Source organism: Melanerpes formicivorus, unplaced genomic scaffold (genome assembly GCF_026170545.1).
Source record: "Melanerpes formicivorus ecotype bairdi unplaced genomic scaffold, bMelFor1.0.p_v2 SCAF_179, whole genome shotgun sequence".
In the NCBI taxonomy this organism is placed as follows: domain Eukaryota; kingdom Metazoa; phylum Chordata; class Aves; order Piciformes; family Picidae; genus Melanerpes; species Melanerpes formicivorus.
In genome coordinates, this window is record NW_027142531.1 from 250,490 (window position 1) to 273,879 (window position 23,390).

General features: G+C 48.7%; 1 protein-coding gene across 8 annotated transcripts in view; it reads right to left on the bottom strand.

The window, feature by feature from the left end:
* ZNF532 (zinc finger protein 532) overlaps nucleotides 1–22,136 on the bottom strand; it is a 38,696-nt gene extending 16,560 nt beyond the window's left edge. The window contains exons 1-6 of one of the 8 annotated variants that reach the window (XM_068169331.1): nucleotides 21,102–21,516; nucleotides 20,219–20,379; nucleotides 18,396–18,505; nucleotides 8,784–11,137; nucleotides 3,845–4,026; nucleotides 908–1,084 (exon numbers count right to left, since the gene is read on the bottom strand). In XM_068169331.1, the coding sequence (XP_068025432.1) occupies nucleotides 908–1,084; nucleotides 3,845–4,026; nucleotides 8,784–11,117 (2,693 nt within the window). In that variant the 5' untranslated portion in view covers nucleotides 11,118–11,137; nucleotides 18,396–18,505; nucleotides 20,219–20,379; nucleotides 21,102–21,516. Of the gene's footprint in view, nucleotides 1–907; nucleotides 1,085–3,844; nucleotides 4,027–8,783; nucleotides 11,138–18,395; nucleotides 18,506–20,218; nucleotides 20,645–20,710; nucleotides 20,729–21,101; nucleotides 21,517–22,103 lie in introns of those variants that run through there. The other 7 variants (XM_068169332.1, XM_068169337.1, XM_068169330.1 and 4 more) reach the window with 7 other exon arrangements.
* Between the last annotated feature and the right edge of the window lie 1,254 nt (nucleotides 22,137–23,390).

A 23,390-nucleotide genomic window follows, 5' to 3' on the forward strand; every position in this document is an offset into this window, starting at 1 on the left:
GTCCAGATAAAAGAGATTACATGCTGGAAAGAGCTCTATAAATGCCACTGTTTCATCTGGAGAGGCAAGGCTAGAAGAGGTTTAGAGCCTGGCACCTCTCACTTAGTAACACACAGGAATTGCTCTCCTGGAGACACCATCATTTTAAGGAAGCAAAAACCCAGCTCACCATTCACAAACCCTACAGCTCTCATGGGGAAAAAGGACCTAGCAGACAGAAAGAGGAGAACACAACCTGCAGGAAAACCAGCACACACTAAGCAAGATGCTCCTGACCAGAAGAGCAGGGTCCTGGCAGACAGCTGCATCCTGCCAGGAATGCTCAGGGTGGGCCCAGAGACCGCAACTGTCACTCCTTAACCACCTCTCACAAGCACCCATCCTGACCCCTCTCTGAACTGCCGGCCCTGCAAGGACCCATCTTCTGAATGCTGTGAGCAGGAAAGAGAAAAAATACCCCTTTTGTTTCCTAGATGTTCAACCAGATGTCATGAAAATCTGAAAATCACTGCATCAGCCCTGATGAGCCTCAGCAGTTCTTTTTGGAACCACATTATCTTAGTTCACAGCAGAAAATGCAGATGAGTCGAGCAGACTAAAAGAAAAGGAGCGAGCAACACACTACCTACCTGCCTGCCTGCCTGATTTCTGCAGTCACTGTGCTGCCCTCCTGTAGCATGTGGTGTTTGAGGAGCTGCTACTGCCACCTTCATGGAAATTTGACCTTTGCCAAACAAACTGCCGGCTAAAACCTCACGAAAACATTACAGGATCTCCACGTTACCAACAGGAGGATAAACTCTGGCTGCACAAAAGGTGACTTTTAGGGTTACAAGCAGAGGAGAGAATGCAATTTCACAAGTCATTAAACCGCAGGCAAGTGCAACAGAAGATTAATTTTGCTTACTTTGGTTCGCCTATCTTGATACCCGGGTGTTGTGTATAGGCATGGGAGTGTGTGCTGGGAGCAGATTTAAATGCCATGGGACAGATAGGACACTTGTAAAAGACTTCACAGTGACAACCTTGAATGTGAGACTTGAGTGCCGCCACATCAGAGTACACAACATTGCAATGCACGCAGCTGCAAAGAGAGTGGAAAAGAGTCAGTTCAGCCGAGCCCAAAGCAATACTGAATGCAATGGAATCAACATGGGTTTTCAGCAAGTGGGAGAGATAAACACACTGCACAGAACTGCATTATGCTGTCAATGTAAACAACCCAGTTAAGAATCAACATCCACAGAGATTTGCATTTCAGAAAGTAAGAAAAAGCAACTTCCCCAATTTGATTCTAAAACCTAAGAGGTAAGTCAGCACGCTTCTTCATGGCGTGACAACGCAACAGGAAGAAGGGGCAACAGAGGAGCGTTTCACTGATTGTGGAAGGAATGCTTAAATCCCCTGCAAATTGGTAGAGATTTTACTAAGGGCGTTTTTCTCACATGCAGTGGATTGCACAAGGTATGCCACAGCAATTCAGAAGCTGTCACCCGAACAGAAGCCAGCAAGGCAAACACGTTCACCATCTCCCTTGTTCAGATTTCACGAGGACATACTGGCAGTGATTTCTGTACAAGGAATCAGCTCAGCACGTGGATTTAGAAACAAAACCTGAGTACTTCAAACTCAGGACAACTGCAATCAGATCCATCCATCAGACTGGCATTCTGAGAGTATTTTTCAGAAACACACTTCTGCTCTGTGGAAAATTTGTGACCTTTCTGCTGCTACTCTACAAGGAAATGATTAAGAAAAAGGAGCGATGTTAGAACAAAAGAATGCTTATACACAGCGGTCCCTTTCAGTGCCACGCATCTCCCGCACCAAAGGCCACCAAGGAAACCCAAGAACACACTGCAAAATGACCTGCCCAGTTAACAAATCTCTTACTGACCATTACTGTGCAATCTAAACACAGAAGGCCTCCACCTTTCCAAAATGGAAGTGTGGCATGTCCCACAGCGGTATGATTGTTATCATACACATGTCAAATGGGTTTTTAATGCTGTTTCACTGCCCTGATGAGAGACACAAAGAGGGAAGTACAGTTACATATTGCATTCAGGAATCTCCTTCCTTTAGAACCTCACCTCTAAGGAACGTCATCCTTTCTTTTCTGAACTTCACTTATGTTCTTCATACTGTTAAATCATGCCTATAGCTCTCCAGCCTCTGCTTACCAAGGCATTTGCTCAAGTGAATGGTGGTTAAGACATCCTCTGCTTAGAGAGAGATGAGCACTCCTTCAGCACAAAGCACGATCCGCTCATTAACAGATCGGCTACTGCGTTCCCTCAAGAGAGCTGTGTTGCCTGTCTCACCTTCTATCCCCTCTAGGGATGCAACATCACAAAAGATTCTCAGCATCCACCACTGTTTGTTAAAACAGTTCTGATCCTTCCTTTCTTGGGCTGCTACAACAGCTTTCTTGTTTTCACCTTGGGAGGACGCAATTAACCTCAGGACTGATACTTTCAGCTGATGCTGCTGGGACTTAAAACACTGAAAAGAAACTGAACTGCCTCAGAGCTCCTTGGGAAAGGCAGGACAGGTTCTGCTGCTCCTTAGGCAAGTGAGCCACAGGGATGAGAAGATGCTGAGGAGTCTAAGAAGGCAGACACTAGTTTTCCCAGTTACTGCTTTAGTCACACCACATACAGAAATTGTAAGTTGACATAGTTATGATACATCTTGAAATGCTTAGTAACTTCACTGTTTGATTCTCTGTGAAGGGTTTATGAGTCTTCTAGTGTTAACAGGCAGGCCAGGAATCCCTGAAGATGATTCTGTGTACAAAGACAAGAGAGACAGACTAGAGGGAAGGGGAATAGATGTAAGAAATACATCAGCAGCACAGACTTGGGAGAAATGAGTAACAGAGAAGAACCAAAGAAGTGCAAAATGCTGAGAGCTGTGTCAGGCCACCGTTTCAACCTGGAACCAGACTGGCAGGGCAGCTGGCTTGATGCCATAAGAAAGCTTTCTTCCCTTGGCATAAGACTTCACAGCTATCCTAGTCAATGAACTGGTAGCACCTTAAGGGGCAAGAAGTTGCCTACTGGTAAAATTTTAAATCACTCTTCTCCAGTCCAACAGGATGAAGTGGGAAACCTTTCAGGAATGCTGAGCGAAGGCTGGCTGTCCAGGCTGCTCAGCTGATCTCTTGCTTCTGCCTGCTACACTAAAACTGATTTTCCAAGCCTTTCAAAACTTAGTGTTTCCATGAAATGTCTCTCACGCTCATTTTCTCAAGGAACTGGCATTGCGAGGAAGCCTAAGAATAAAAGGCAAACTGAAGACTAAATGAAGAACCAAAAGAGCAGGCTGTTTGAGTGAGGAAGGCAATTTTCAAGTGATGGAAAGCTGAGGAACCTTGACTCCCCACAGAACAGAGCAGCCAGGCAGGTGCAGTGAGCCCACTGCCATCTCGAGAGTAAATTCTGCAGTCAATACTGAAAATCACTGTTCTGCCAGAGGCAGGAGCCTGAAATACAATGGTCTGAAAAAAACCAAGAGGGCTTTTTTTTGAGAACCTGAAATTAAGAAAATAGATCTCAATTCTCTAGAACTTCTACAGTGCGAAGCCCTGATGCTGACATTTCATGGCTGGATGAGATTAGCTAATACTCTGATTTGGTAACCTACAAAAGCAGATGCCCCACACAAAGCAGAATCCTATTGTGGCATTTATTCCAAATCTGCAGTACTAACAGCACTGTTGCCGTGACAACCTTAAACCCATGAAGCTGTATTCTACAAACAATGCTTATGAAAATGGAACATTACTATTAAAACCATAAATTATACATAAATTGACAACAAAAGTAATCATTATACTGACCGAAAACCAACTCTTCGGGTATAATGCAGGCAGTTCTTAGTGACATGAGTCTGGAAGTGGACAGATCTGCAGATTGCTCCACATTCAGGACACGTGTATGGAGATTTATGCTGATGAATTCTCTGGTGTGATGCAAAACTGCACTGGTTAGGAAGCAGCATCTGGCAGATATTGCATGTCTTCTAAACGATAAACCAAAACACATGAAACAAAAGGTTTGGTTTGGCCATACACAACGTCTTGTGGCAAACACTGCAAGATATCACATAAAACGTTAGATGCTGTGACTGTGATCTGAACCAAAAGCAGCAGGCAAGTACTAAACGCAGGCCCTACTGACTAGCCCTGGAGGACAGACTGGCACATACCGGCCGCCAGGCACGGTGGCATTCTGGGTTGTTCTGACACAACAAAGCTCTTTCCTGTGCTGCTGACCAGGGGAGAGGCACCTTGGGTTACATACATTTTGCTTAGGAGCCTCACAAGATTACCTTACTAGTGTAAGGGGCCTAGCTGCCACCTGAGAATCAAACCTGATGGTTTCAGTTCAGTGCACTTAGGTATGAAGTCACTCCTGGAGACTCCTCATGGCAATACCCACAACCCCAGCAAACATCATCGGGCAGGAAGCACACGGAGCGCTTACAAAGATCTTTCTCAGGCCAGGACACACCATCCGCGTTCCACCCAGACACCACGCGTCTCGGCGACAGCCACAGAGACGTGAGAGACTTACAAGGTTTCCTGCACCCAAGAGCCACTCCACTCACGATTTTCTGGTAGCTTGTTACACAAAACCAATTTTGCAGAACAGGACTTCAACTCAACTGCATTTCTTAAGCCTTTGTAAGGCTTTTCCAATTGTCAGTCCCATTTCTTCTGACTTGAGACTTAGGAATCTCACTAATGAACAAACCCAAGACCCCTCACGACACTGGTGGGTTTTTAAGATGAGATTTGCATGGGTTTAGAAATGCTATCCCAAAATCTTGCAGGTGGAGTGATCTGTACATTTTGCAAGACTACAGAACAGAACAAGATCTCCAGAGCTGCATTATAAGTTGTTTACTGGCCTATATATGCAGAAATGCTGAAATAAATAATGAAGAACTATCTATTTCCTCACGGTAAAAGTTTCTTACTAAAACCCAGGTGCTTCACAAAAAGTGCCCCCCTTCTTACAATTTAGTGACTCCTTTAAAAACCAGTAAGATCCAGCTCATGGAATAGCAGAATCAAAGCTACCATTGTCGAAGAAACAGTGCAGTGTTACACAGAGCTTTTATAGGAGTCTGACTTAGAAGTATCTGCAACTACTCCAGTAATAAAAGCCCCTGTTCCCCCTTAATCAACGGGAGACAGAGAGCAAATCCAAAGATGGTAGGAAAAAGCCTTTATAGTCACTGCAAAAAAATTGTACTTTTTTCCCTCTAATGGAGCACTGTTTAGTATCAAGGTCTAAAGACACCTGGCTGCCTCAGGACGTGACCAGTACTTCTGCTAGACGTACACTAGAATCTGTACACTCCATTTCCACTCGTGCTTCCCAACACTGCTAATGTTCTCTCGAGGGTGCATGCAAATACTTTGTTTTTCTTTAAAGCCAGTAATTTTAAGTGGAAATGTTAACTTGAAGCATCTTATGGTCTTAACACAGAAGCAAGAAGTGCATCTCATATGGTTCACTTCTTAGGTTTACTTTGTGAAGGTGGTGGCCTGATCTGTTTGAACACAGCTGCCGTCCAAGCAAAGTGCACAACACTTACACAAAGAAAGTTAGGCAAAGAAAATTCAGCGTTGCTCAAACTTGGGTTTGATACCAGCACTGCTGCCAGCCTGAGAGACGAGTGGATTGCAGGGATGCTGCTGCACTGCCCCTGCAGAGGGCTGTGCTGGCGGGCAGCTCTCTGCGGGAGTTCTCAACCATCACCCCAATTACAGTCCCATCCCAGACAAAGTCTTCAGGCACATACACTCTATTGACTTTGAAATGACAAGTATTTGTCCTCAGCTGACCAAAGAGCAGGGGCTAGAAGCATGACTCCTGCCCTTCGAACTGAACAGGGCTGGTTTGGGATGTTAACTTTGGTCCTCAGCTCAGGCTTGAAGGCAAAATCCTGACTAACCACAGCTCTACTTGAAAAATGCTTGCTGCCTTTACTCAGCTTCAGTACAACTCCTAAAATCTCTCTCTTGCCATTTAGGCATTAATAGGCAGAATGTGGAGCATTATTTGATTACTTAAGAAAGCAGCAGAACAGCCTCTGACTCCAGTAACAGAAACACAGGGGATGTAGGGCTCCCAAAGCCTCTCCTCAGTAGCATCACAGAAGGGAAGCGAGATGCTCTGCTGCCACACAACTTTCCAACCCAGCTGACCCTCCCTCCTTAATGTTGCAGCAAGCAGCCTGCAAGGTTGATCTGGAACGCTGGCGACTCAGACTGACACAAAAGGCCACGAATGCCACTTGTTAAGGCCGCTGGCTTGCTGTTTTGAAGGGTACAATAAAATGTTTCATTGTAACTGATGACAGTGGAACAAGAAGAACCTATTGTGAAATTCTGAAATCCAGCATATTTGCTCACCATTTTGTTTTGGGCTTAAGGTGGCAATACTTCTAATTCTCTCATTCCAACTCATATCAAAACACAAGTTTGTGAAAATCATCACCTGCCTGCTTTTAAAGCCAAATCTTTTCAGGAAAACAAAGGGCTGGAATTAAAAATGGTGGAGGTGGAAAACAGAGGTACATGAGGACTGCAAGTACGAAGGGAGATGAGTTGTGTAGTTTCTATAAGAGCAATCTACTTCTATCTGTACATCACAAAAACATTCATTAGCCCAGGGTTGCTACTTCTTTTTTTCTCCACTAAGTAGCTGAGCGTTTGACTGAGCCAGGACACCTGTCAGCGAGTGGCCCCACTCCCTTTAACAGGAATATCGATGGAAATAAAATACTACAGGGAAGTAACAACTTTACAGGGAACATCTTTCAATTGCTAGAGTTGGTTTACTAAGTTTTAAAGAAGTACTCTACCTTTAGAACAAGAGTTTAAGATGACAAGTAACAGCAGCTCAGTGCTTAGACTCATGGAAACCACAAACTAGCAGACAGCTTTCATTTCAAGAGCGATTAGGTGGACACTGGAAAGAATACTAAGCTGTAAATACCAACTTTTATACTATTATTTGCTTGTAGAATCCAAGTGTTTATTTTTCTTGTTTCCACCTTCCTTCTGAGGTTAAAACATCAATTTCAACCAACTCTCCTGTATTCTTCCTCCCCAAACAACGGTAGTTTTACCACAAAAAGCCAGTGCTGAGCACTACGAAGGAAAACAGAAGTCAAGAGTACTGCTGGTCCAAGCTTTTCAAGGAGCCAAAAATGAAAAAGCACCCAAACATTTATTGATAAATGCCTGTACAGAGACTTTCTTCAGCAGCAATGCTTAGGACTGAAAAAAGCACAAAGATAACTTATCAAGGAAGCAGCATCTATTGCTCTCCCAGCTGTTCAGTTAAACACTTTCTACGCTGGGCACTGCAGCTACAGCACTACAGGATGGAAGAGAGGGTAACTCCAACGCCAACAAGCATCAGCAAAGCAATTAGCTAGAAACCAATTACTGCTTCCTAAGTAACTCCAGTGGCTGGTACAGCACATACTCATTACATCCTGTTCAAAACTGCAGCAAGATCTAAGGATGGACTACATTTGCTGACTTCTGTGAAAAAGCTGGAAGAAACTTGCCATAGGCAGCAGGCACAAACTGAAACTCACATGGCACTGCACTGGACGGTTTCAGCCATGTCCACTAACAAGTTAGTAAAGTAGGAGCTGAGGCAGAGCCTGATAATCCATACAGTCAAGATTATTTCCACACTCAAATCTCTTTACATCACCATCTGCAGCGGTGACTGCAGCACAACGGCTTCGCAGCCACAGAACAAGACTCAAGTTAGGGAGTGAATGCTGACAGGAACCTGTCTGCACCTCTGTCTCTAGTGGATTCTTTCCTAACCTTTATCCTGTGCATTGCTGTGCAATTCCTGGGAATGCTCCTGGGGCTGTCTTATCAGTCTCATTATGTTTGCAGGTTTTCAGCTTCCCATATAGCAAGAAGCCACAACGTCAGGCTCAACTGAATGCTTTGAAACACACCAGAATCCCTTTTAATTGGCACGCCCCAAGGATACCATTGGATGAACAATTTAACTCCTACAGGATTATAAAATACATTGCACACTGCTCAACGCTAACTTTTATTGAAAGATGTGCTTCTCAGAGTAGGCCACATACATTAGTAGAGAATTTTAAAATGGTTTGTTAGTTTAGTGTAGCAGCAATGGCAAGAGGAAAGGAAAACCAACATCAGAATGGTCACACAGCAAGAAAGACATGCTAGTGAGCACCACTGTTCACTGCTGTGAAGAGAACAGCGTGCGTGGCCTTCCAAGAGGATCAGTGTGCCACTTACTCCTGCCTGAGTCCCTAGAGAGGACTGCCCAGTTAAAACTGGAGACAAATGGAGAACCAATCACTTAAAACTATCAGATTGGTAGAAGGGCTGCTAATGAGGGTGCCAATTAAGTGGATTCCACAGGATACTTGAATTCCAAAGCACAGGAAGAACAGTTACAAACGGCCATTACTAACTTCAGTATTAAGATGTTCAGCTGCAAGAAAGCCAATGCTAAATGCCAGCAACAATACCCAGTGTCAGTTTCACTCTTCAGGGCCTGCAATACTTCTAAGAAATACTATTTTTCAAATGTTGACATTCACTATGTAACTGCTTGTAAGACTTTTTGTGGGTTTCATTTATACTTTTAATCAGGGAGGTTCAGATAATTAACAGCTAAATGAGAGTAAAACCACTTCCAAAGTCCCCTAGGCTTAGAGATGAAACATTGGAACTTAAACATATGATACTCTACTTGTCCACTTGTGTCTGCGGTCTGCTGGAAATGAGTTGCAAGAGATGTCTCATCTTGGAAAACTTCATTGCACTCCAGACACTTTAGACCATGCCTACAGAGTTTGGAGGGATCTTCATCCAGAGGCATGGCTGGGATGACAGGCGTGCTGGCTGGGGCCGATATGACTGTCCCAGTTATGACAGGCTGCATCTTTGTTACTGTGTGTATGCCAGCTCCTGTGGGGCTCTGGAGCGCAGAGGACGCAGTATTGCTTGAGGGAGATGCTATCATTTGATCTGCTGGGACCGGCTTTAAGATCAGGTGCGAACACTGCATTACAACCCCTTTTTCCTTGTGTCCACGAGCATGCAAAAGGAGACTGCATTTGTTGAAGAAAACTAAGCTCTTTGTGCAGTGATTGCAAGTCACCTCGATGCGCACACTCCTGCGGTCGTAATGCTGGGTCAGGCTCTTCTCCAGAGCAAAGGAGTCGCCGCACTCCAGACACTTGTACCCTCGCGTCGGTAACGTTATTCCAGCATTGGCAGGGGGACTGAGGTTTGGGACGTAAACTGGCACGGGATTCACGCTGCTCAGCACCTTATTGAATGCTTCCACTACTGAGCTTTGTAGAGATGACACCACCTGCACTCGAGACACCTTCTTAGAAGGCTGTGAGGCTGCTGCAGAAATTATTGCCTGCTTTATTTGTTGCTGAGGTTTCGTTAGCACTTGGCGGAGTTCAGAGGTGGTTTGAGCACCTTGAGGCAGGAGATTAAGGTTGGCAAGATGGACTGTCTTTGGCACAAGTTTAGCACTGGCAAGGCTGGATGCTGGCACCACCACAGTCTGTTGCTGTATAGCATTGGCAGCCTTTATAATGGCGCTACTGGCACTCTGCACTGAGGCAGCAGATATTACAGTGGCCTTCACTGTAGTGTTGTTAGCGAGCTTCAAATTGATAACTTGGGACCCTGCTGTTTTAACTGCTGACACGGGGAGAAAGGCAGTAGCCACAGGTTTGATAGTGACCTGTTTTGGCGCAAGCTCTGCTGACGCAACTGCATTGGTGACAACAGTGGACTGGAGAGGAGCTCTAGGAGGAGAGGCAAGAACAGCAGCAGAAGTTGGTGAGGACAAGAGAGATGTCATGGAAGTTACCATAGCAGTCTGCTCTGGCTTTTTACCAGAGTCCAAATCAACTTCTGGCAACACTCTAGTAACAGTTCTCTTGATCTCCCCAGAAGATGTCTTGATGGTTTTTATGCGAACTTTTGGAATTGCTGGTGTTGACCCCGCAGGAGAAGATGGAGACCCTTTGCTGCTGTTTTCACTTGAAACACTTCTGGGGCTATCAGGTGGTTTGAGAGATGGCTTCTTAGCACCATCAATTAGACTCTGAGACTCGGGTGACTTTTCAACAGCTCGGGGACTTTCAGACATGTCCTTCGGTAAGGGAGAGGCTTCTCCCGAATGAGACTGTAGATCTTTACCGGTATCCGTAGCTGCTTTTTTGGCGCTCAGTGCCGCGATGGCAGCGATACATGAAGACAGCTTTGCCGATGACTTGGCTTTGGACTGTGAAACGCTGGCCAGATTTGTTTCACTCTTTTCAGTATTCAGTTTTCCATCGAGCACCCTGTTTTCAAGAAGTTTCTCGGAACTGTCTTTTAGCAACTTGTCCTCTGTTTTCCGAGCTTTAAAAGGCTCATAGACGCCTAAATTCATGGAGTTTGTCTCCATCTCCCTTTTGGCAGCTTTGTTTTTATCTATACTACTTGAGACTGGGATTCCGGATTTAATCAAGCTCTCCCCTCCAAGCGCCTTCAGTTTGTCATATTCCTGCTGAGACACAGATCCTGCCAAGACATTTGCTCTGAAATTTGTACGCATCTCCTCCTTATCCGGAGGGTCATCTACCTCAATTTTTTCATCATCGTCAAATTCTTCAGCACTTGATATTGGGCTAAACTGGTTGAAAGCTGAATCCTTCATAGTATCAGGAGCTGACCCATCATCTTTAAGTGACTTCCCTTCATCTTTACCGTAACTATCAAGAGCTGCTGAGGTTAGAAAGCCATTATGCAAGCCGTTGCCCGTGGAATGGTGGCCATCCTTGTCCGCTCCTTCCGAAGAATCGATAGTACGCACGTTTTTCACAATGACGCTCACGCCGACGTCAGACGACGATGGGGCATGAGAGTCTTCATCTGTGTGAGCATTTTGTTTTATGTGGCTCTCGTGGTCATCATGTCCAGACTCAATAGCTGCTTTTGGATCAACCATGTCTGGTATGTCGAAGGCTGCCAGAAGGTCATCGAAATCTGGGGTCTTCATATCCCCCATGGTCATGTATTTGATTGTGAGCAAATCTGTGAAAGAAACAGAAAGTCATCATCTCAGCATCTGAAGCTCTAACAGCCATCTTGCACAGAACACACAGGTGTGAACACATGCCATGCCAAAGAGTGTTACGCCACTCCTGAAGCAGTGTTCTCAGAACCTGAACCACAGAACAGCGTTCCCGTGCAAGTGTACAGCCACATCACTGCACCAAGAGCTGCAGTCCCCCATCAGCTTCACAGCCTGGAACCTAATCCTTTCATTCTAGTCATAAGATTGTTTCATAATGCTGACATTTTTGGTCTTATTGGGGGGGGGGAGGGGCTTTTTAGCTATAAAATTTTAAGATTAATTTATTCAAAGGCATGTTTCTAGCTCCTGTGCATTTGAAAATAGAAAATGGGATAAAATGAGCATAAAGCTTTAAGAATAGACACCAGACATGTAACCAGTGCAGCTCAACTCTCCTGCAGTACTACCAGAAGCTAACTCATGGTGCTCAGCACATGTGGTGGCAGATGCCTTCCTATACCAAAGCAAGACCATCACACTTAAGCACAGTCCTGCACAGATCTGGTCCTCGGTCTACCCTCTTGTTATGGTTGGACACCTCTGCCTAAAGGATTTCAAGAAAGGGCTGCAATTACAAAGGCAGCTGTCTAATAAATACAACCCCCACATGTAACAGTAATATCAACACTTGCAAAGAAAGTTCCTGTAAGAATTAACTGGAAAGGAATGCAGAGACCAAAGCACTTCAAATCCATGTATCCTACACAAAGCCTTTACTGACAGTTTTAAACGGAGAATTATTCCCTCGAATCAGCAATTTGAGACATTATTTGCATTCTGACTGCATAGGTGTCTTTTTGCAATTACTATGTACACTCAGAAAGAACCAGAAAGTCTTCTACTGTAAAACTTCCTCTAATTACATATACTGGAGTTTAATTAACATTCAGCAATAGCAATGAACAAAGTAAAGGCCCATTTATGCAGTATGTCATCCAAGCATGTTTGAGTGCAAAATGGTGTGGCAGAGGAGGTATGTTTGTCCTTCCCCAAGAAACATGGGTCGATTCCAAAAGGGGACAGGATCCCAAAAGAACTCAGAGGCTTGCAGAGCTGTGGCCATAAATGCAGCCACAGAGAGCGTGCTGCAAAAAGCTGCAACTGCCTTTTAAGTGTACGCAGAAGGAGCAGCTCCCCCGCTCTACCAGAGCATGAGAATGGAATGGTTTCTTCTACATGAGGGAACAGAATTACTTCTGCCTTTAGGAAGAATCTCTCCCATTCCTCAAAGTTTCAAAGCAATCTGTTAAACAAAAAGGGACAAAAGATATTGCCAGTCGTGATAAACGAGTGAGCAAAGATGTAAGCTGGACCTTCACTCATCGCTTCCTCACTACTCTAGTACACCATTCGAAGATTCAATACAGAAATGGTTTCCACCACAACTGCCAAATTCTGAAGCCACATTCCTCTCTTCCTCCAAAAACCTTTCAGTAACTCTTTCCCTGAAGGACAAAACTCTGCTTTTTATCCCACCTCAGAATCAGCCGACACCTTGGCTGTCAGACAAGCTGTTAGTCTGTTCCTTCTCTGGGCCAATGTGATGCCTGTGAATACTTCAGAACAGGAAATGAGGCAATTTCCTGGTTCCCTAGGAAATCCTGATTTTCCAGGAACTGCAATTTCTTTGAGAGCTTTTAAAGTGCTGCGAGCAAAGCCCTATGCATCCAAAGAGACACACAGAGGTGTAAAGAACTAGCATTAGAGGGCTACCATTAAGATGACCTTCAGAAGTGAAGGTCTGTAATCCCAGCCCTCAGACTAAACAGACTAAAGAAACAACCTGGAAGACCCTCACCTCCGTGTTTTTGTCCAGAACAGAACTGTTTTAGAAGCTAAAAGTTTCTAAATGGCAGAAACAAAATTCAGTGGAAGGCTAACTTGAGGTATGTATTATGAAGAACAATGGAAAGGTGATACAGAAATTACACCCCCCTAGTTCTGTGGGTGCTCATATAGTTAGTTCTTAGATTTATTGACTCTGTCTACAGTATTATCTCATTGCCAGGTGACAGACTCCCTTTGGAACATTCCCTTTCCATCCCATGGACTAGCTCCATTTCTTGCTGCTCCACCTGGCTGGGTGCTGTTTCCCAGAATGCCTGGAAAAGACTTTTGCTTTTATTGCTAGACTTGCAACCTTTAGGGTGCTTGAATTACTTGAGACAAGTTATTAAAGAAAATCAGTGTCTTCAAAAAGTCAAGTGTTATTTTGCATATTGATTATTCAATGCTGAAAGTAGAAAACTCCAGACACGGCCAATAGGAATTACACAGCTAAGAGAGCCATGGGTCAGGGAGGTGCAATGATACTTCTGGGGTCTGCTTTTTCAACAGCAGGTGACAGAACTTATGGGAAGGTATGGCTGGGTGTGAAGGTAGCAGACTCTGAATAGGCTTCATGATTTCCATGAACCTTTCTGGCGACAATGCCCACCCCTATGTGTGCATCAGCATCTCACTGGGACGCGAGGTGTGAATTATGTTCTGGAGGATAAACCATGATCATTTGAGTTGGTCCTTACTTTGTTCAAAGCACGTGTGCCTGACTCTCTACGTTCTTCCTTTGGAAAAGGAGCTTAGACATGAAGGCTTCTAACTATTTCTTCTGGATTACAAGCATGGTCTTACATGTTCTATTTTTGTTCTTTCCTTTCATCATAAACCTTTAAAAGACTGACCAACTTTTCCTTCTTGTCACAGACCCTTCTGCTCACCGAAATCTTTGCTGCTCAACCAGAAGCCTGGTGACTGTGCAACTGCTTTGATTGTCTGTACCAGTCCTCTCTTTCCTACTGTATGGTATGTAAATTCCCACCCTCTGCCTTCAAATCCCACTTAACTGTCTATACTCCAAATAGGATAGAATAGAATAGAATAGACCAGACCAGGTTGGAAGAGACCTTCAAGATCATCGCATCCAACCTATCATCCAACACCACCTAATCAACTAACCCATGGCACCAAGCACCCCTTCAAGTCTCCTCCTGAACACCTCCAATGATGGTGACTCCACCACCTCCCCTGGCAGCCCATTCCACTGGGCAATGCCTAACTCCATACTTGTGCCAATGAGCTGCTCATCACAAGCCCCCCTCAGCAGGAAATAGGAAAATCCCAACTCTTAATTTTCATTTACCTGTGAATTCATGTTCTCACAACTGCACTTCTTTATCTTCCTTAAACTCTTCCTACATTTTTAACCTCTATTTGTAGTATGCACAGTTGTGCACTGCTCACTCTCCAGGGCAGAGACATTCCTTGTCAATGTTCTTCAATGAAAATCAGCGTTCCTTTCAGAAATGTGAACACAAGGGCATTGAGACACCACTTTTCAGTGCCTAGCATACAGCAATGTCTCACTTCTGGTATAACCATATGTCACAACCATTCTGTCATGGTTAGACTGCTGGAAATTCCCAGTTAGACATGCTATTCCTTATCACCTGATGTAATTCCTTCGCTTCCAAACACATGTAATGATGCCTTAACATCGCCATGCTCATTCTGAAACACAATACCTACACTAGGAGCAATACCAGCCTAACCAGCATAAAAGGGTATTTGTTAAGTTCCTGTACTGTTATGCCAAGGAATTTCGTCAGGTAGAGCAGACTGAAATGATGCAACCAGAATGACATCGACGTACGCCCCAACGCTAGGCAAGCAGCAGCCTACCAGAGAGATCATGGGCAGCTCAGCAGTTATTCAACACGTATTAGCAATTACAGCTAATGCTTCTGAGCATTTACTTTGCCAGCTAAGTATGTGGCAGAAAGACAAAAGCAGTATGCTAATTCAACCACCAGACCTTCCTGAGGAAGTGAAAACCACATCTCAAATCACAGCTTGGTGTGGTTTGCAGTACTCAGCAGGCAAGTCAGATACACAAGAGGCCACTTCACCCACGCTCGGCAGTGTCTAATGCATTCACAAAAACACCAGCTCCTCTGCGCTTATCAGCGGCCCCACGGCTCGGCACTGCCCACAACCCAGATGCCGGCTTCCAGAAATACAGCCTTCGCACCAGGCAGCATTTTGATGTCTAGGAATAAGGCTAGTATCGATAAGGCCACAGCAGGCCTCACAGAAACATCTCTGTGAAGTGTGGGGTGGGTTAGGTACAATCTAGACCTGCTATTTCAGCGTTCTACACCCAGTCTGTCAAAGAACCTTTGGAGAAGAACTCTTAGTCCAGTATTTCACGGACTGAAAATGTCAGCTTTTCATTACTGCTTGATGCCATAACCTTGCTGTCAACAATTTCAGAAGAATTTTCAAAGTTCATTCTTTACTGGCCCAAAAATGTTTTCAGCAGACACTTTGCAACCTTGGAATAGCTGAGGCTATGAAAGGGAGCACATGCAACTGGTTCCAAGTTCACCACAAACCAGCCTTTGGCTGGCACAAAGCATGGGAATATGCCAGCACATGAGCAAGGCATCCCCTTTCCTGCACCATATGGAGCTGGACAGACCATCTCTGTCTGCAGCTGGCCAAATGAAAACAACCTGTATTTATCAAGAAACACAGTTAGGATTTTGGGCCTAGAATCTTCTTAAATTTCTCCTAAACCAGAAATTGGAACAGAATGGAATGGACCAGACCAGGTTGGAAGAGTCCTTCAAGATCATCGAGTCCAACCTATCATCCAACACCACCTAATCAACTAACCCATGGCACCAAGCACCCCATCAAGTCTCCTCTTAAACACCTCCAGTGATGGTGACTCCACCACCTCCCCGGGCAGCCCATTCCAATGGGAAATCACTCTCTCTGTGTAGAATTTCTTCCTAAATGAATTCATGCCAAGCAAGTAAAGTCTCATACCTTTCTTCGTGCTCTACTTAAAAATTAATTACAAAACTAGCTTCATTTTGCACTTCTCTATGTAAAGGGGCTGGGGCAGTAAGGTGAACAATCAGGATGTACAACAGCAATGCACAGAAGGTTGAGATTCCCAGCTCAATGCAACTTGGAATCACATTCTAACAGCACTTGTTTCCTGCCTACCTCCTTCAATGTCCTCCTTTCTTTCAGCGGATGGCAATTCTTGCTCAAACCCTGCATGAAGCAGCTGCCAGCCAGCAAGGGCCTGCCTGTGCAACACCAGCGAGACAGGCCTGAAAACGTGAGGGTCAAGGGTGGGGCTTTCCAAACACACATTCCCAGCAAACTCTAGACACATCTCTGTTTTAACACACAGCCACACTTCTAAGAAAACCAAAGTTAGTGAACTTATTCAAAAGAGGCTTGGCACTTGATAAATCATTAGCTTCTCTCAGCTGTTCCACCTTGAGAAGAAAGGTAAGAGCGAAGTGAGATCACGACTGCTGATACCAAGGAGCGACTCCCCGGCACTAAGCAGCATTTTCTGCTGGAACGCCGGCCTGCGTGCAGCCCCCAAATCTCCTGCTGGAGAGCATTTACAAACAGCATTAGACTGGAAGAATTAAACTCACCAACAACACTGTGGACTCCAGCATCTATTCACAGGCTACAAAAATCCCTGCAAATTCCAAACCTCCTCTGATAAAGACAAAACTTCACAGTACACATCAGGTTCAAAAATCCAACCACAACAGATAAACTGAATCGTGTTACAATTCAGCAACTTACACTTTTAAAACTGCTTGCTATTCTGGTATAAAAAACCCAAACCTAAAAGGTGCTCTCATGTAACACAGGCATTTTAGCTGACACTGGGAAAACAACATGCATCAGCAGCAGCAAGAGATGCTATTCCTATCGTGCAGTAAGAATTCATGCTCGCAAGCGTAATTTTGCTACAGATGTCTACAGTCAAATATAGAACCTCGGCATCCAAACAATGAAGGATCTGAGCAGAAATCAGCAGTGATCTATCAGGCATCTTCCTCCACCACACAAGCTATTTACTGCCCTATCAAATCTGAGAAACCACACACTGTAACTGCATTAAAACCCACAAACCCCATCATTTCAGGCCGAACGCTAGCTTTCCGCTTTCACTTTTCCACAATTAATATCTACACACCTTACATAATCCTCTGCAGTCAGAAATAAAGAGGCTGCCTTGTACTGTCACCCTGCTGCAGGCACCCTGCCTATCAGCCACCACACAACTTACCCAAACCCCACAACCTCTCAAGGCTTTTTAGACTGTCTACTTTGTTCTGCTGGGCACGGAGGAAAACACCCTCATTTCACACTAGAGCAGAAGGGTTTCAGTGCTTTGCCTCCATATTGATCTTGACTGCAGACTGCCAAACCAGCTAACGCAGCCAGAGCAGGGCAGATTTTTTCACAAATCGTAATGGTCAAGATTCTAGAGCTGCTGATTTCCTGTTATAGGAAGTAGCAGCTCTGGCAAAAGAATCCCCAAGGCAAAATGTTTAGTGTTCCAACGTGTAAGCTCTAACAGCCTTTGTTCTTCCCTTTCCTTACAGTCATTACTTCTTTCTTCCCCTCTTTCTGAATCCTGCAGCTTCCACTGAAAGGTACAAATGCCAGCTCAAATCTAAGTACTTTTGGTTTTTTCAGATGAGAAAAATATATATCCTTCATCCACTGCTTTGAGTCAAAAGCAGTCAACCCTCAGGAGCTGATGCACTGCCCATCCGGTTTCCTACTCTTACTTCATTACTGCACATTATTGTAGCTCATGCCACTAATAAAGCCACTGAAGCTCCATCAGACCTCTAAAACATGCCTGTCCACTTGGCCACGGCAAAATCCTCCCTGGGTTACACAGATCAAGAAATACCATCCACGCTCTTTATTCTCCATTGCTTTCTGTGGAGGCTGTAAAGTACACATTTAACCCTGCAGACCTCACACAGGAGTCAGCATCTGGGGTTACTCAGACGTGGCCAAACCAGCAACCTCCAAAAATCAGGCAGCAAACGCTCACCGTGCAACACTGTAGCAGCACAGAACCCTTTGCTGCCATGCGGTCCGCAACTGATGACTGTCACTCAGAGGCCTATTCCCCATCGCTACACGGTGAAAACTGCTTTATCTGGATAAAGGATATTTCACTGAAAGCACTGTATTTAGCCAAGGTGTCAGTAAGTCTTTACAAATAACAGCTTTAATCCTATTAAAACTTTACCAACACTTAAACAATTGTCTCCTTGCTACTGTGCCAAGTGTGCATCGGCAGCCAGGTCCACTTCTCACATACATGTACTCTCATGCTACTGTTACATTCACACCCAAGCCGCCACATCTCACCTTGTGAACCTTGACCTCTGAAAGGTTTTTTTAGCCAGTGCTCAGTTACTGCCACAGATGCATTACTTCTGCAAACATGAAAGGGTTAAAGGCAGCCCCAGTCAATAGGCCTACAAGGAGAAGGAAAAAAAACAGAGAAGGGAAAAAGGAAAGCGGGTATGCCTTACAGCATCTCTGCAATGCTTTTATGCACAATTCTGCAACAACATTGTTTCCTTCTGGCCTTACAGAAAGGCACATCAGCCTCCCCCCCCGCCCCCAGCGCCTCCTAAGAAAAAGACAAGACAGTCCCCTGTAAATAAAACAGCATGCAAAGCAGCATTCTTCAGTCACAAGCACAGCTACAATTACAAATCATTCATTTTATTTAGTTTAGTTTTAAAATAGACTGCACAACCGGTGTCCCACCCTTGCAAAGCACAAATATTTTAATAAGGGTCATAAATCTCAGCTCTTGCCCATTCCTTAAGCATAAAAAGGCATGAAAAGCCAAAGTCATCTCAGTTACTGCAAATATGTACATTCATATACAGAATCCTTTATGACTACATTAGCCACATACCAGTGCTGTGTGTCTAAAGTGTGCATTCACATACTGTTTTGGGATGGTATCTTTCTGCAAGCTCCTCTGCTTTTGGCTGCCATGAAGGGAGGAAGCTATCCCACTGTAGTAGCTCAGTGACTGCATTGTGTTCAGAGCTGATCTGCCTCAAACCAGTTCCAGCCGGTTCTGGTCACCCTACATAAAAAGCTATGGCAACCCTCGCTGAGTTGCCAAAAAGTCCCTGAAAATCGCAAGGGCTCTTTTTTTTCTGTGGTAGTGGGGCTGCCAGCAGCCCCGTGCCCCTGCTCCCCTCGCCCCAGCCCACGCAGCCCCCTTGGTCCCCAGTGCCACCCCACACGCTCCCTTCCTCTCCTCCCCCACTTACCTCCCACAACCTGGCTGAAAGCTGTGTGTGTGTGCGTGCCTGTCTGTAGCTAACAAAGAGCCCGCAATAAAAATCCTCATAGGATCTCTTGCAGCACCAGGCAGGCTCGGCCACAGCACCGGGAGCAGGGCTGCTAACCCAGGGCAGCCCCCCCACCCTGCTCCCCACAGCACAAGGGCTGGCTGCTCGGCAGCGTCACATCTGCCCGCTCATGCCCACGGCCGTGGGGTGGCCAGGCAGGGTCTTCTCCCGGTCGGCCGCCCTCCCCATTCCTCACTGCATCTGGGGCCGCCCAGGCGGCATTTTCCCTGCTGCACGGCGCTGCCACAAAGATTCCTGCAGGCGCACCGCCCTCCCCTCCAGAAACCATTTCCGCAGCAGCGAGATGCCTGCAAAGCCCTTCCTTCGCCCCCTCCTCGCAGCAGAGCCGGCCGCTGCCTTTATCCTTTATTTTCTTTCTTTTTATTTGGCTATCCAACTGTCCTTGAGGCACTGGGAAGCAGCAAGCTGCAGACCCGCGCCTGGCCTCCCCCCGCCGCCTTCCCACACCCAGGGCTGCGGGGGAGGCCAGGACACGGTCTGCGCAGCCTGCCTGCTCCCAGCCTGCAAAGATGGCTGCTGCCTGCTGCCTGCTGCCTGCTGCCTGCAGCCTGCTGCTGCAGCCGTGCGCTCGCTCCCACTCGCTTCCCTGGGGCCGTGTCTCGCCGGGGCCGCAGCTCCCTGCGGGGCCAGGGTCCCTCCAGAGCAGGGCTCCGTGCCCACCTGCGCCCCTGACGCTTCTGCTCCTGGCCCGCTCCCCCTTCTTCCTCTGCCACCCAGGGCCTTTCTCCTGCACGGCTGACAGTCACCCCGCATCGAGACATCGCTCACCCCGCTCCTGTGTTGGCTACTCACCCTTGCACTGGCCACACCAGTAACTACCTCCGCCTACGCGCCAAGCCCCATCCTCTCCGGGGTCTGCCGTGCGAGGGCTCTTCAGCAAGGCTCTCCTGCAAGCCAGCTGCCACGCCAGGCTATACCAAGCAGCCCCTCTGCTCTCCGGGCTGCACCTGTAACTGTTAGCAGAGGTCTCGGGCACAACCCTTCACCCCCCCTTCCCCTGCGGAGAGAGCTGAGCTCTGGCACTTTCTCCACATCCCTCATCCCCACCCCGTTCTGGGGAAAGCGACCATGCTCTTCCGCTGCCTCAGCCCGTCTCCCCCGTGCCGGCGGCTGCAGCCGGCCCTCCCTCAGCCCCGCGGCCCGGGTGGGCTGCTCCCGCCTCTGCGGGCCGCCGTGGCCCCAGGCACCTCGCTGGCGGACCGCGGCCCCCTCCCTGCAGCGCGGCGCCCGCGCCCCCCGCCCCCCGCCGGGCCCGCTCGCTGCCCGGCCCGGGGTCGGCCCTACCGGAGCGGGCCCCGCCGAGCCCCGGGCGGGAGGAACCGTCCGCGCTACGTGCGGGGGACTCCCAGGCAGGGGAGGCCGCGGCCCCTGCGGCTGCGGGAGAGCGGCCGCGTCCGAGCGATGCCCGGCCCCCCCCTCCCCCGGCCCCGCGCCGGCTCGGCTCGGCTCGGCTCGAAGCCGCCGGCCCTGGCAGCCGCCGTGCCCGGGTGCCGGCGGGGCTCCGGCAGCCGCCGCCCTCGCAGCGCCCCGGGAGCAGCAGGCCCGGCAGGCCGCTCCGCCGCAGCCCGCCCGCCGCGGGGCCTGCGCGCGGCCGAGGCGGGGGCCGGGGCCGAGCCGGGCCGCGGGAAGGCGACCCCCACCGCATGCAAAGCCCCGCACCCCCACGCAAACACACCTGCTGCGGGCCCGCGGCCCGGCCGCGCCTGCTCCGGCCGGCGGCCTCAGGCGGCCATGGCTAGGGTCCGCGCCGCCTCGGCCGCCCGCGGAGCGGCCTGGCTAAGAGATGGTGGAACATAATGGCAGGGAGGCTCTGCCGGGACTGAGGAGAAGGCGGGGGTGGGGGTGCCTCGGCTTGCACAGATGGGGGAGACGCTCCCGTGTGATTCCGTGTGAAACGGCTCCCTGGAGTGTGCCGGGGGCGGGGAGGGCTGCCGCTGCCTCCGAGCGCTCCGCGGGCAGGCGCTGGGGCCGGCCGGGTCGCGGCCTCCCGCGGCCCGGGCAGCGTGCGGGGGTTCCCCGCTCGGCCGCCCAGCCCGGGCAATCCGGCCGCGAGAGGAGGCGAGCGGCGCCTGGGCAGGGCGGCCCCGCTGCCAACCCCTCCCCGGGGCTTCCCCGCGGCAGGGAGCCTCGGTCTGGCCGCACGGGAGGCCCCGGCCCCGGGGCGCGAGGCTGCAGGGGCCGGGCCGCGCCCCCGCGCTCGCCCCCGCGCTCGCCCCGGCCGCGGCAGGCAGCCCTGCGCCCTGGGCACAGGAGGTTTCGCCGCGTGCCGGGAGCTGAGCCCCCAGGCGCTGCAGGCGGATCTGCGGGGCCGAGAGGGGTGGCACTCTCCGTGCAGCAGCGGCGCCGCCGCCGCTCGTGTTTCGGTTCTCAGTCAACAAAGGGGAACAGCAAGCGCGCCGTCGGCTCGGCCGCTCTGCTGCTGCTGCAGCGCGGCCCGGCGAGCAGGCTGCCCTGGGAGCTCGGGGGGCCAGGTGCTGCCCTGGGAGCTCGGGGGGCCAGGGGCTGCCCTGGCCGCCGGGGCAGGTGTGGCTGCCGGGCCTCGGCAGGGGGTCACCATTCCCACCGAGCACCTCAGGGACGTGAACCATCCCAGCACTTGGCAACCCGTGACAAATCTCGGCATGGGACTTTGCCCTCTTTTGATGCTATTGTGCCTCGTGCAATAAAAGATGCTTACCGATAGCTCAGCGACAGGGGTCAAGGGAAGGGGGCTGGACGCCGTTCAGTGGTGTCCAGGCAAAAACTGGAACCCGAGAGGTTCCATCTGAACGTGCGAGGCTGCCAAAGCGCTGGGCCAGGCTGCCCGCAGAGGTTGCAGACTCTCCTCCTCTGGAGAGATTCTGAACAGCTGCACACTGTGATCCTGGGCAGCCTGGTCTCAGTGACCCTCCTGTAGCAGGAGGGCTGGACGGGATGATCTCCAGAGGTCCCTTCCAATCCCCACCAGTCTGTGATCCTGTGAACGTGAAATGATCACATCCTTCCTGAAGGCCGCTTGGTGGTTTTGGCCATCACCTCTTGTGACAGGCTGGATTGGGTAGCAGCCTTTTGTTTGCTAGGAAGCAACCTGGTGTCGGTGCCATTGTTACAGGCTTTAAGAGGAATTTTCTTCCCTTTCTGCCACGGAGCAGCATCTGTCACAAGTGTGCAACATTATTTCTAGAGTGTAAGTTTCACACGTGAGTCACGTCCTTGGGTCATGCGAACACGTAACACACGCGTTTATGTTCTGAGCTGGCTTTTCTGTGGGCTGTGTGGGCACTAACTATAGATCCTGGTTGCAGTTAGGACGTTACAAAGGCCACTGCATTGTCCTGTGGAGGAGGACGCCCCGCTGGGAGCTGTGCTGCTGGGACTGACGCGGCAGGCTCAGGCCCCGACCGCTTGCATGCCAGCACGTGGACTTCTGCAGGGACAAAGTCCAACTTGTTCCACTTAACCACCCGCAAACCGGGCAGCTGCGCAGCATTCGGATACGGCACATCGATGTGGGCATTGCTAGAGGAATGTATCTGTGCTCTGCGCCGGTCTTTGCCGCTCAAGAAGGGCCGTGAGCTTCGGCTCGCACAACCTGCACACAACCTGTAGAATTAGACCACGGTATCCCTAGCACCTACTCACACCAGTGAGCTGATTTGACCAGAGAGAACTGCAGCCCCGTCCCTTGCACTGCACTGCCCTGGTCAGCTGGCACACCGCTATGGGGAAGACGGCCGCTGCCTCGGTGATATTAATATCTGAAATGTTAATTGAGTTCACAGTTTATAGATGGCATAAAGGTCCTGGTGCCTGCTGCCTTTCAGGCAGGGTTACTTAGGTTTCCTTCTAGCCAGGTGTTCTTGACATTTCCATGGCAGAAGTCTGTCAGCACAAGTGACTTTCAAAACCTGAAATGAAGAACATTTTAAGTATCATTTCTGAGCAGTGCCAGGCCGGCAGCTCTTCTCCACCCGGCTTGTTGGTT